Source organism: Haliotis asinina, chromosome 2 (genome assembly GCF_037392515.1).
Source record: "Haliotis asinina isolate JCU_RB_2024 chromosome 2, JCU_Hal_asi_v2, whole genome shotgun sequence".
Taxonomy (NCBI): domain Eukaryota; kingdom Metazoa; phylum Mollusca; class Gastropoda; order Lepetellida; family Haliotidae; genus Haliotis; species Haliotis asinina.
Genome location: NC_090281.1, coordinates 80047329 through 80060935, shown reverse-complemented (window position 1 = coordinate 80060935; position 13607 = coordinate 80047329). Strand labels below are relative to the sequence as shown.

Below are 13607 nucleotides of genomic sequence, written 5' to 3'. Positions count from 1 at the left end.
TACTAACAAATGGTCTGTACATGTGGTTCTCAAGTGGACCATTCAATTTTGCCTTCAGCATGTCCAACATCCCAGGTCACACTCCAACCACCACCTCTTTTCATGTATACAATCAGACATGCAAACATCTTAACAAGATGTATGCAGCACTTGATAAACAGTAAAACTGGATGTGAGACAGCAACAGATTGAACATAGTCTAGTTAAGATTCTATGTTTACTTATCAGATACAAGATTAATGCGCTTCCTAGACTCATTGAGATTTGCCTAAACTTAAACTGGTTTCATGGTGCTAGCTCACTGAGATACCATGAAACAGTTAAATATGAATACCTCACTCAGACACATTATATTCACTCAGAGCCGAGCAATCCTTGTTTAATCCATAAATGCTGAGCACCAAGCATGGACCAACAAGTACCATATTTTAATGTCCTTTGCTATGAAGTGACCAAGGTACAAATCCAAGGATATGAAGAAGTTTGACTTCACACAAAAATTTCAAATACTGGAAATTCTTACTTCCCGTTTAAGCTCAGAGTTGTATCGATCTTCCAGCTGTCTTTGATAGGACAAGAGCCTGTCTTCCACTGCCACCACGCCAGTCCGCATGTGCTCATCTCGACGCGAGGAATACAGGTCCTCCAGGCTCTGCAGCTTGTCATCTGCACCAAGTAACAAAGAGAGTATTGAAAAGGACCAACACTTAATTATGAAGTTGGATCTAGTCAAACTGAGTTACATCTCTAACAGATGTGACATCACATGAACTTGGCTACAGTGTGATCACTCATCCAAAACAGAAGCATCTGGAATTTGTGGAAACAGAAAAAAGCCCTTTTTAACAATTATCTCACAATTCTTTCAAACTATCATGATTATGGTTCTGATTATGCAGGCATGCAAACAATCCTAAAAGCTGTCTAGCCAGCCATACGTTTTATGTAACCAAGTACTTGCATCCATTCAGGGCAATGCAAGGGCTCAAGGATGGCAATAGCATAGGCAACAGCCGTTATGAATACGCCTCAGTGTCTTTGGCATGATGAACAAACACTTTAACCATTAGCCATTCCCACTGCCACAAAGAACATTTCTGGCAGACTTCCATACAAATATGATTTACCTCACATAAAAATGAACTTAATTCACTGAAACTGATACAGTAGACAATGGAGGATTGGTTGATGAAGCCTTACCCAAAGAAGTTAGAGGGCCAACTCTAATCAAATCAGTCTGAACCCCAAACTCATGTGTTGCACCAGCATGAAGAGCAGACATCTCACTTAGAAACTGCCACAAGAACCCTTCAAAAACAACATACATTTGAATTCAAATGAAACATTTTTAGAAACTGAAAACAGCTCGGCATTTTATATATGTTTTATGTGATTAGCTACCAGGAGTAGGACACTGATCATTCAATCCTGCAAAATCAAGATTTCATATTGAACAATACCTTTTGATGACTTTGAGTTCATATCAGAGGCCTGCAAAAAACAAAGAACTATTTAAGAACATTATTACTTACAAATAGCATTTTGCACACATGCTCAAATGTGACATACAATGTTTGTTTTATAACAGGTTCTGTCAAGATGCACATTTTGAACTTAATGCACAGAATACAATTACTTTATCATAATCACCACCTGATCCAGTGTAAAGATGTGAACACATAAAGGGTTTTACTGGATGAGACAGCTGCCAACCTACCAGTCTGGTGTACAGTCTGGACTGGGGGCTGATGTGGAGGAGCTGGAGGATGTCTGGGATGTTAAACACCTGGAAGAAAAGTCCAAATGAACACAATACAGGGGTCACTGACATTACTGACAGGGTGGATGGATGCATGGATGCATGGATGGATGGATGGATGGATGGATGGATGGACGGACGCTGCACTCAGTGATATTACAGCTATATGCTGGCAGTCTGTAAATAATCGAGCTTGGTGCAGACAATCCACTGAACCACAGCATCAGCACTGATCAACACTAGTTGGATAAATGATGACATGTGTTAACCATGTCAGTGAGTCTGACACCCAATCCCATTAGTCACCCTTTATGACAAGCATGGGTTGCTGAAGACCAATTCTAACCTGGATCACGAGTGATGGATGGGGAAGGAGGGTCCCTAGGAAACATAAGGTGAAACTATGATGTAATTTTCAAAATATCATATTCACTTCTACTCTTGTAGAAAACAATGAACATTAGGGAAAACCTTAGGAAACAGATACAAAAACCATTACCTTGTCTTGAGAGAGGCCACTTTCAGGGAGAAACACACTGAGAGAGTAGTCATACTGACAGGCCTTGAAGTGGTCAGCAACAAGACTGTTAGCTGCACGATGGATGAGAGTGCCTTCATCTGGTACATTCAGGTCCCGCAGAGAAAGCTGTCCTCGTAGGGAACTCTGTAGCTCTGTTACAATACTGTTTCGCAACTGAGACTGAAAAATAAGTTAAAAGGGGGAGTTGGGGTGTTGTGCTGTCATACATGTGCTGTGCCATCTCCATCCTTTCTCACAGACTCACACACATGGCTGTTCCTCTCTTAGCATTCCTCCCTTTAGACAAATAGCAATCTGTATGAATATTCTGATATCAACTTGTTTTTATTTTTTGGAAATGAATTCTGAACAAAAGTCACAGAACTGCTTTGGTGTTTTGATTATAGTCAGCATTTCATTTAGTATTTATTTTTTTTTTTTATTAGATTTCTAGTTAGATTTCAGTTCATGAATGTTATCCAGTAAAATCAAACTGGCAACGTTGGTATCATAAGTCACTAACTTCAGAGTAAAACCGCCAATCATAACTATAATATAAGCCGTTCCATCTGGTTCGTAAACATTCATACATAGTAAACATGTGCTGACATGTTGTTGAAAATAAAACTGATTGAATGAAACGGCAAATTACCACGTTTAACGGAAAAACGAAGGATAACATATGACAATTTGTCATGAAATGGCAGACTGTTACAAGAAATCGTTTGCTTCGGATTCAATTAAGGCTATAAAAGTACCTTGACAGAATCAACAAGTCCACGATTCCGTAAACTGTGATATAGTCTGTTGCGAAGCTCTTCCGCTGACAGATATTCGGCTGGTGTAGCTTCCATCGTGTTACAGGTGTTTAACTTCCCTTCCACTTATGTATCCATTACACAGAGCTGATAAACACAAGAGGGCTGCGCATTCTCCGTTGAATATTTCTTTTTGTTTACACTTAACAAACATTTCTTGCGGAAGCGGCCATAATTGAAAGTCGCGGGTTGAATCCGCAGCAAATATATTTTCTCATCATGTGTTGCCAATATTAAAAGTTCTTAAAAAAATGTTTGTCTAAAATAAACAAAATCATATAGCTATTTGATGGTTTATTTCTTTGAAATCGTTATGCATGTATTATCAGTCTCGTATTTATTTTTGTAGCCCATCCATCGTCACGTGGTGTGGAAAATCATGTGACCAAACTTTTGTACGGTGGAAGAGGCGTGATTTTGGAGGTTTGTTAATCTTCTTGTGATCATAGTCAGTTAAAGAGTTGTATGAATGCGGTCTAAATGGATCCACATTCACAAAACGTGACCAGTTTCATCTGGAGACACGGCATTTCAAACCGACTGTAGAGGCCCTTAGAAACTAATATTGTGGATGTGCTTTATTCGTGCAGATCATGACTATTCATTCGTTTGCGTTCCTCACATTTCCCAGTCATTATCATGTTTCATTATCAACTGATATCAATGTGAGTTTTGTCTCATTATCTAGTGTGCTTTATCCATTGGTTCTGAGCTCTGCGTGTCATGTTTCTTTGTCACGAGGCTACACATTGTACTAACACCAAGCATGGGCAATAAGGAAGTAACTGTTAGTGTTGGTGTGTTGTTTATGTGTAATAAACATTAAGTTTTGTTTGATACAACTCCTTTTTTCATTTTTTCACCTTGGTATCAAGTAATACAAATGTTATGTGTCTAAAAGAAAAGTAATTATACAATTTATCTATCTGAAAAGAGCAAGGATCAACAGAAATTGTCATCAGTAATATTTACGCATGAGCACTTGACGTTTACTGAAAATGGCGGTAAATTTATAATGGAGTAGAAATCAAAATGTGAAGACACTTTCATGAACAGTTTTTATAGTCTTGTTACCTAAAAAGATGTATGAACACACAGGAATTTCACACATTTGCATATCTATTAGAAATAACATAACTTCTATTTTTGTAGTGTCCGAGTGGAACAAACACTATCTTCTCAGACAAAACACTTTAATTATTACGAATGATGCGTTACATCATGGACTAGCATCTGACGCTCTGCCCTGCAGCCGGGGCTTGTGTGCAAAAATATACAGACAGAGATCAATCGGCACCTACTTACGAACCTTTAACACACACAAAAAGGAAACATGAATACATGACCATTAAAATGACCATGATTTAACCATAGTTACAACAATTTTACATCCAAAATAGCTCGCATTCATCTATTCCTGTCTTTACTCACCTTCATGTATTTATCTTTACTTAATTCCTTATGTACAGTGTCTCTATTTCTCTTTACTCTAGCCACATTCCCTTATTCCCCTAATTGCTGAGATCTGTGTGATGTACTCGATACTCTGACAGTGCCACAATCAGTTCCATTAGGCTACACCGCCTTTCCAAAACATGGGTATACAAAATGTCAAGCCACAAGAATAAAAATTTGAATTTTCTTAGTTCAATATTGTGTATGGCCGCCCCGCACATTCACCACTGCCAAACACTGTCTCCCCATCAACTGCCTGATACTTGTGAACAGGTCGTTGGGGATTCTGTGCCATTACTCCTGCAAATTCTCAGGTTGGTTCCTAAGACCATGAAGCCTTCTCCCAAGTCCATCCAAAACATGCTCTGTTGGATTACGGTCAGGGGACCTCGATGGCCAGTCCATGATGTTGATTCCAGCGTTTTGAAGGAAATTTCACAGGTGACGTAGGGCCCACAGCAGACGTTGACATTGATGAAACAGCATCAATATTGGCCCATGACATGGATGTCGAGAATGGAGATTGGCAGCCCGCAATTGATTTCGAACGGTCAGTGAGGACAGTCGACCTCTAAACATCTCAGCCCTGGTTCACCTATCCAGCGGAAATCTGTCACGGAGGTGACGTAGGACGATTTGACGGTCTTCTATTCATGTTATCACACGTGGACGACCCAACCTTGGGCGATCAGAAGTGGTGTCAGTTTGTTGTAGACAACCTCGCAAGTCATACATAGTACAACGGCTGCATCCCATTGCTCTTGTGACATCAATAACTGATCTTTCCGTTTGCAACATGCCAACGTCACATTCACGTTGAACATTTGACAATCATGACATTTAAAGTACCGTTAGAACTGTGGTTTAAAACTGTTTTTTCAATTCTTCAGGCCAATGTAAACACATGCAAATGAAGAAAACTTCGATGCAAAGGTCACATGATCGACTGCACGTGTAAAACCTGATTTGGCACTAACATCATTTGCACGATGAATAGATGGGTTTGAGAGGGTTTTGCTAACATTCGAAAGATAGGGATCAAATTTCGGATACATAGATGTATCATCAGTGAAAAATCGTTCATTATTTTAAAAAAACATTATTTTGTGAAGTTTCTTTTTTGATTCGGAATAGTAATCATCAAACCTTACAGCATTCTACACCATTTCATTATTTTACAATATCTTCATATTTCCATGAAGGCCATTTGAAGTTAGTGATTGTTGGTTCTCTGGATAAGTCATTTCACTGGTTAAGATGAAACTGTTCATACATTGTATTTTCTAGAACAACATGCTTCATGCAGATATTCTGATATGGCTGGTCAGTTGTCTGCTGCTACCAGTGGTCCACAGTCTGGACAATGGCCTTGCACGGACACCCCCAATGGGCTGGATGGACTGGGAAAGGTTCCGGTGTAATGTTGACTGCAAGAATGATCCAGATAACTGTATTGGGTAAGTTTTCTGTAGATGTTTCCAGGTTGGCAGATTTGTTTCCTATCCAGGGCATATCTCAATTTCAGTACAAAACGTCTGTTTGGGAATTGTTTTACTTAACAAAATCTTTTAGGATATTCATATGAAACAGTCTGATCATATATAATCTGAAGTTGATTGAACACGTTGAAGTTTCATGTTTACTCAAACAAAGAAATGAGAAAATTTGAGTCTTCTTGTGTCATCATTGATTACTATTTTAATGAATGAGTATGCTTTATGTTCTTGATTAATTGAAAGTCTGTGGTGTGGCAGGATAACCTTATAGTTTAATTGTTGGCTTGTCACATTGAAGATGTTTCAACTTACCACATGGGTACAATGTGAAACACATTTCTGGTGTCCCCTGCCGGTACCATGATCGATATTGCTGGAATATTGCTGAAAGCAGCTGGAAGCCATATTCAGTCACTTATTTTTATCCCTCACCACATGCTTAGCACCAAGCGGGGGATATAGTTTTAGGCTCTGTCCATCTGTATGTGCGTTTGTACGTCCAGTTTGGAATATCTTAAGAACTGTTGACTAGATTCTTTTCATTTGGTATCTAGGTTTATCACAGTGAAAGAAAGGCCTCAGTCAGGTTTGGTGACCTTGACCTTAATCTCTTGGTCACAAGGGGACTTTAACAATTTACCATGTCAGTGAGATATCTCAAGAATCGTTCACTGCATTTTCTTCATAGTCAATACCACGTTTTACCAAGGGAAGACACAGGGCCCAGTCGATTTTGGTGACCTTCAATTAATTTTCAAGGTCACGGCAACACTTTGAAGATTTCAGCATGTAAGCTGCATGTTATGTTTGATTTGATAATATGCAGCTGGTTAATATGTCACCTTAGTGGCCATGCTTTTAGTATAAGTGTTAGTGCACTATTTTCAGAGAGAAACTTTTGATGGACACTGCTGACAGATTGGTTGCCGATGGTTACCGTGATGTAGGATACCGCTATGTGTCCATTGACGACTGCTGGATGGCCAAACAGAGAGATGCTAATGGGAAACTCCAAGCTGATCCAGAACGCTTCCCAAGAGGGATGAAATTCCTCGCAGATTATGTAAGTTAGGCTTTAATCGCCAAAGATGATCATAGTTTGTGTGTGTTTGTTGGTAAAGTTCAGGAGTCCTGCTTGATTTTCATTGACAAGAAGGTAAGAATGCGCAAATGTTTACCTCCCTTTGACACAACAGGAGAAAGCTCCTTGCAACGGTGTAACCTCAATGATTATGATACTATATATCTTCACTGCCATCAGTTCACTAACATACCGTACAAGACTCTTTGATATTCACATTTTCACTTTTGTGATCTATATACTTTTTGGTATATTTGTGTAAATGCATGTTTATGTGTCTTGAACACAGTATGTAACAATATGAGTTTATGCAACATAGTTTTATACGTTATAGGGATTGTAATTATTTATGTACTCTGAACCTCTGTTGTAGATGCACAACAAAAGCCTGTTGTTAGGTATCTATGAAGACTTTGGCACAAAGACCTGTGGTGGTTACCCAGGCAGCGAGTTCCACTTGTCTGACGATGCCCAGACATTTGCTGACTGGGGAGTGGACATGTTGAAACTTGATGGTTGCCATGCTGACCCCTCTGATATGAGCATTGGTATGTATACTCAAAACGTGTTGCATGATAAACAATAGCAAAAATTGGATTTGAAATGGCAAATAAATATTTTGTCACAATAGACTCCATTAAATGAACATACTTTAGAGACAATTTGTTTCTTTCACATTTTTCATGCTTTTAAAAATAATATCTATGCAAACTTTTTCATTCTTGTTGTCAAGTCAGTCTGACCAGCAGAATTTGTACTGAAATCTGCTTGTAAATGTTTTCAGATTGTTCTAATTTTAAATTTAAACCGTTAGTCATCTGATATGCTTTTCTGGAAGAGACTAGTATTTTACTGATGACATTGTCCATGTGACTTCATGGTTTATGTGGTTGTTTGAAAATCAATGATGCCAGCCTACTGGAGGTATTGATATTGTATCCTCTTGGTAAATTGCATTTGTAATGTATTTACAACAAATTTGGGTGGTGATGTTGCCTAGTGGTTAAAGTGTTCGCTTGTCATGCCAAAGACACATGTTCAATTCCCTACATGGGTTCAATGTATGAAGCCCATTTCTGTTGTCCTGCAGTGATATTGCAGAAACATTGCTAAAAGTGGCATAAAACCCAGTTTAGTTGAAATGGGTTTAACGAAATACAGTTATAACAAACTAAACATAATGGTTGGTTTGAGTTAGTTACATCAGTAGTTCCATGTGCGTGTATGTTTGACTGTCTGGCTAGACAACTCTCACAGCGATGTTGATAGTGTAGTGATATCGTTCATGTATTTCCTTATAGAGCAGAAACTAATTCACCTGCAAAGGTTTTGCAAAGAAAGTACCTCCTTCAGAGATGGGATGGCCAAGAAAAGGTTACTGCCTGTCACTTGGGTTTGATCCCATTGTGGGTGTATGGATGATGAAAGGTATTGGTGTTCCTCACTGTCAAATGTAGTGAGAGTAGTTGAATGTAAAGTTCCCTCACTCACAAATTGGCTATTGCACGGATGTATGTAATCCCAATGTATCCTTCTGTCCGCTGAAGTTTACCTTGTCATCAGTGGACACTGTTTCATTCAAGACATTTTTCAGGTTATCCAACCATGGGATTTTTCTTGAACAAGACAGGCCGACCAATCATGTACTCATGCAGCTGGCCAGCATACACAGGTTCAGGAAACAAGGTACAGTACTGCTGTATACATGACTTTGGAATATTGGTTGGTGCACATAGTGCTATGCTTTTAACCCAGATGCCACCCCTCTCAAATTTATTAGAATCATCCTGAAAAATGCATGTTGATTCTGCCATTTCGACAAAGCCAAATTCTTTCAGATTTTCAGTACAGGGGTGTCAGCTGGCTGGCATACAGAAGCACCAAGCTATAGTGCAGATAGTAGTATACAGAGACATATTGATATTGCTCTGGTGTACCAGCAATCAAGATTTCAGTAAGTAATGTTGGCACCTCATGGACTTGTCTCTAACCTCATTTTTCAGTTTTGCAAAGATGTTAAAAAGAACTTTCAAAATGAATTACAGAAATGAATTTCTACTTGTTAAATTAAATATCATAGAAATGTTGAAATGGTGCTTGGGTGTGAATGCTGGAAAGAGGAGATCCCCAAGATTCCCAAGATCCCATGATTTTTGTAACAATCACATGTGGAGATAAACTTGGCTGTTACTGTACCTGATGATATGGACTGATGCTCATGCAATCATCCACAGGTTTGGTAAGGAAAACCCTGACAGATTGAAATCAGTTTACAGAATTCTTGTTTCTTGGATTGTTTTAAAAATGGGCTTGAAATACAAAGAGTATGCATTGTCACTGAAAGGGTATTTTATTGTGCTTAGACCCCCTATCAGTGACAGTTATATACCTTGATGCCTGTTTCCTGCATTGTATGACCATGTCCTTTTGAATTCATTGAAATGATTGGTTAAGACCATTTACCTCCCAGCTATGTAGGGAAAATTGACTGGAATGTGTTATATATATGTATGGCGTAGATTTTACAACCTCTTCACTCCATGTAGACTGACTACAAGCTGATAGCCAAGAACTGCAACATGTGGCGGAACTTTGATGATGTTGAAGACTCTTGGGACAGTATCTATAGTATTATACAGTACTACGGCAAGAACCCTGACAACTTCGCTGCTGTTGCAGGACCTGGCAACTGGAATGATCCAGATCAGGTAGAATATTGCAGTGTGACTTAATGGGAAATATTTGGTATTCACTGAGTGAGTCTGTGACTATGGTTTTATGACACATATAGCAATATTCATGCAATATCATGGCAGGGGGCACCAGAAATGGGCTTCACACATTGTACCCATTTGGGGATTCGAACCTGTTCTTCGGTGTGAAGAGAAATAGCTTTGTCCACTAGGCCATCCCATCATCCCTTATTTGGCCATCAGACAAACCTGTTCAGCAATTATGTCATGTTAGGTGAAGTTGCTAGCAATAAAGCCATTAAGTATTAGTAGCAGCTTAACAGATTTCACTCTGTTGTAAACAGACATGGTCATGCAGCTCTAAGTGGAAACTAATAATAACTGGACCATAGTACAAATACTTTACACCCTGTTATATTTTTTCAGTAAACAACATAAAGTTAGAGGATTAGTTTGTTTTATTTTATTGTCTTCATTGTTTCAAAGGTCTCTATAACAAGAAAATACAAGGTTTGATGTTGTTCTATTTCCAGTTGATTATTGGTGATTTTGGATTGAGCTGGGAACAACAACGGGTTCAGATGGGGATGTGGGCCATCATGGCTTCCCCTCTGTTCATGTCTGTCGACCTTCGCACCATCAATCCCGAGTCCCGGAGTCTGCTGCTTAACAAACGTGTCATTGCCATCAACCAGGATCCCCTCGGTATCCAGGGTAGAAGGTTATATCAGGTGGGATATGACAGAGAGACTACACAGACTCTCCAGACATTACACTTCACACTTTACTCACTACAGACATAACTGACAACACACGCACACTAACTCCAGAACCTGTAGACACTACCATCACTTCAGGCATATTCCATTTTTTCTTGACACAACAATCACATTTCTGTTATTCCAGACACAACAATCACATTAAATACTCGCATTTCAGACAAAACAGTCCCTTTAGACATTACAGACACACTCCCCTTATTACAGACCCTACACACTTTCCAGACCCTCTTTAAACTACAGACATGTTCCAGTTACTCCATACTCTCCAGAAACCATAAAACAGTTTATTTACCTTGGTAATGAGTTCCCCATTTATTTTAATCCTCTGCATTTCAGATTACAAGGACTACTTTACTATATATTTCATTAAAAGGACCAAATTGTTTTTCTTCTCACCTCTCAGTCTTTCAAGTTTATCTCATCACTTCCCTTTTTTCTACAGCTTAATGACATTGACGTGTGGACAAGGCCCTTGCAGAACAAATCATATGCCCTTGCAGTGGTAAATGGCAACTTTAGGGGAACACCTTCAAAAGTAACTCTGGCATTTGGAGAAACCAATTTCGACTTCAGTAGTGTATCTGCTTACAATGTCACTGAAGCATTTGATGGGAAACATCTAGGAATATTCGCAGCAAAAGACAAACTGCAAGTTAAGATAAATCCAACTGGAATTTTCTTAGCTGTAGCTGTCCCTGTGTCTATGAAAGATGTGGAACATCTTTGAAGGAAGTATGCTTCGACTATTGCCTGTATGAGGTGATAGATCATCAAGAGTAACTATCATGGATAGTTAGATTTGGATCTTCTGACTAAATGACAAGGAACCTTTCATGATGCCTGCCATCCATCCATCTTCTCATTTGAACCTCTCGACCAATGAAGCTGACATTGCAAACAGGAAACATGTTTTTTCGCTCAAGAGGTTTGAATCCATTTAATGCCAATAACGAGTCATTTATGTTCCAAATGTACATGTACATGTTTCGTCAGTGGAGGACTCATCACATATCTGTTATTTTTGTGATATTTTCATCTATTTTCCAAAATATGTGTATGTCTCTCCTACCTCCAAAGGTTCCCAATTGAGGGTGCTGAACTTTGACATGCACTCATCATGTCGTCACTCATTGTTCAGATCAGTCGGGGACACTATTTATGCTGTAAATATTCGAATAACAGCTGACAGCATCTTTTTATTTGTCGCTGTCTGGTTGATATTTTAAGTTACTGATTACTTATCCAAGAGAGCAACTGTTGTAGAGTAACACACCAAGGACCAGTTTAAATCCACGTTTTTAAACTTATCCTGTCTGCATAATGTGAGATAGGATAAGTATTTAAATATACAATTTATGGTTAAAATTTCCAATTTCTAGAATATAAGGCAGTGTAGTGGCAAGAAAGCCGTATAGCAATATATGGCAGTTCAAGTACTTGTTTTGGATACTTTACGTGCATGCATATAACATGACAAGAATACCTGAAACGTAAGGAATGGAATTTTTATATTTGACACTTTTAAACGTTTTTTGTTTTCTTTTGCTGGTACAGTTTGTGCACAGTTTTGCTTAAAACAAACGGCAGTGGGATACCCTGGGTTCGATTCGCCACATGTGTCATTTCTAGTGTCCCCCGGCCTGCTATTGCTTGAATATTGCTATGAGTGACGTAAACCCATACTCACTCATGCCAACATTAAGATGCATGACAGAACTAAAAATGTTCAAGCAAGGAAAACCCAAGAATATTCACCATTAGTCCCAGTTTGAAAAATAAGAGTTAAATGTCAGGAGATTTCACACTTCGGTCTGTAGTTGGTGGTGAAAGGGAGATCAACATGATATTCACATTCATGTCTACATTGTCAAAGCACAGGTAATGGCCATTTGATATCATAGGTATGCAGCTGTTGTCTTCAGAAGACATAATGTTTACACAATGTAAAGTTGACATTTCCTTCAGTTACACAAAATATTACAGAGGGTGGATCTTATAGTATTTAGATGTTCATATCTTGTATTATCGGTCTTATGATAATTTAGGAAGTATGTATAATGCAGATCTAAAGTTTATTATTTTATATTTCAAATTAATCTTTTAAATTTTTGGGGGGTTTCATTGTCAATGTATGTGTACACTCATGACATGACTAGTAGTGTTAAATTATATCTCCCTGGTGGCAAAACTTCAAGCCACATTGTTTACTTACAAGAAGATCAACATCACTATTGCTGGGTTCAAGACCTTCTGTATGGAAACTGCTGTATATGTGTGGATGCAAGGGCAAAATCACCTCTGTAATATACATGATGATTCTTCTCAATCCTTAAAGAATGTAGGACAGTGGGTCAGCCTTGTGGTTAAAGGGTTCGCTCTTCACATGAAGACCTGGGTTAGATTCTCCACATGGGTACAATATGTGAAGCCCATTTCTGGTGTTTACCACCATGATATTGGGATATCGGTAAAAGCAGTGTAAAATTGAACTCACTCGGAATATATATATATATGGCATATAACCTTGCACACAGTTGCCAAGAAGAATTTTTACTGTGAACTCTCTGCTATAGCGTCATCTACTGGAGTGGGTATGTTTTGTAAATAAATGTGTGAAACATCTTTACTCATTGTTATTGTCATTTTTTTGAGTCAGCAGCTACAACTGACTGGGTACTTTGGTAAATGAGAAAAGCAAGACGTATGGATATCAACTTCTTTATAGTGAATAACATGGCATTTTGGAGTGCATGCTTGCTCCTTCATCAAATGATCAAGGAGCAAGCATACATTATGAAACATGTTGTTATTCACTGTGAAGAAGTTGGCATTCATAAATATTGCTTTTCTTATGCATTACATATCGAAATGCCCTTGAAAGATCTTACTTTGATGAGTGTTGAGCAGCTGCATTGTGAAATTTGATGGTGGTCTTGTAGTGAAGGTGTTCAGTCGCCATTCAAAGCAGCCAGCTTCTGCTGTTATAGTTTTGACAAAGATTTA

General features: G+C 38.6%; 2 protein-coding genes across 3 annotated transcripts in view; one reads left to right on the top strand and one right to left on the bottom strand.

Moving 5' to 3' along the window:
• The window catches only part of LOC137274409 (centriole and centriolar satellite protein OFD1-like), a 33080-nt gene extending 29388 nt beyond the window's left edge, over positions 1-3692 (bottom strand). For both annotated transcript variants that reach the window (XM_067807580.1, XM_067807581.1), the window contains exons 1-6: positions 3038-3692; positions 2259-2459; positions 1718-1786; positions 1461-1491; positions 1201-1308; positions 524-666 (exon numbers count right to left, since the gene is read on the bottom strand). In XM_067807580.1, coding sequence (XP_067663681.1) covers positions 524-666; positions 1201-1308; positions 1461-1491; positions 1718-1786; positions 2259-2459; positions 3038-3133 — 648 coding nt within the window. In that variant the 5' untranslated portion in view covers positions 3134-3692. The remainder of the gene's footprint in view (positions 1-523; positions 667-1200; positions 1309-1460; positions 1492-1717; positions 1787-2258; positions 2460-3037) is intronic.
• LOC137274411 (alpha-N-acetylgalactosaminidase-like) lies at positions 3443-13230 on the top strand. Its single transcript, XM_067807583.1, has 8 exons — positions 3443-3520; positions 5840-6009; positions 6937-7111; positions 7503-7677; positions 8724-8815; positions 9676-9837; positions 10356-10553; positions 11047-13230. The coding sequence occupies exons 2-8, from the start codon at positions 5846-5848 to the stop codon at positions 11329-11331; spliced, it is 1251 nt and encodes a 416-aa protein (XP_067663684.1). The 5' UTR covers positions 3443-3520; positions 5840-5845; the 3' UTR covers positions 11332-13230.
• The last annotated feature ends 377 nt before the right edge of the window (positions 13231-13607 follow it).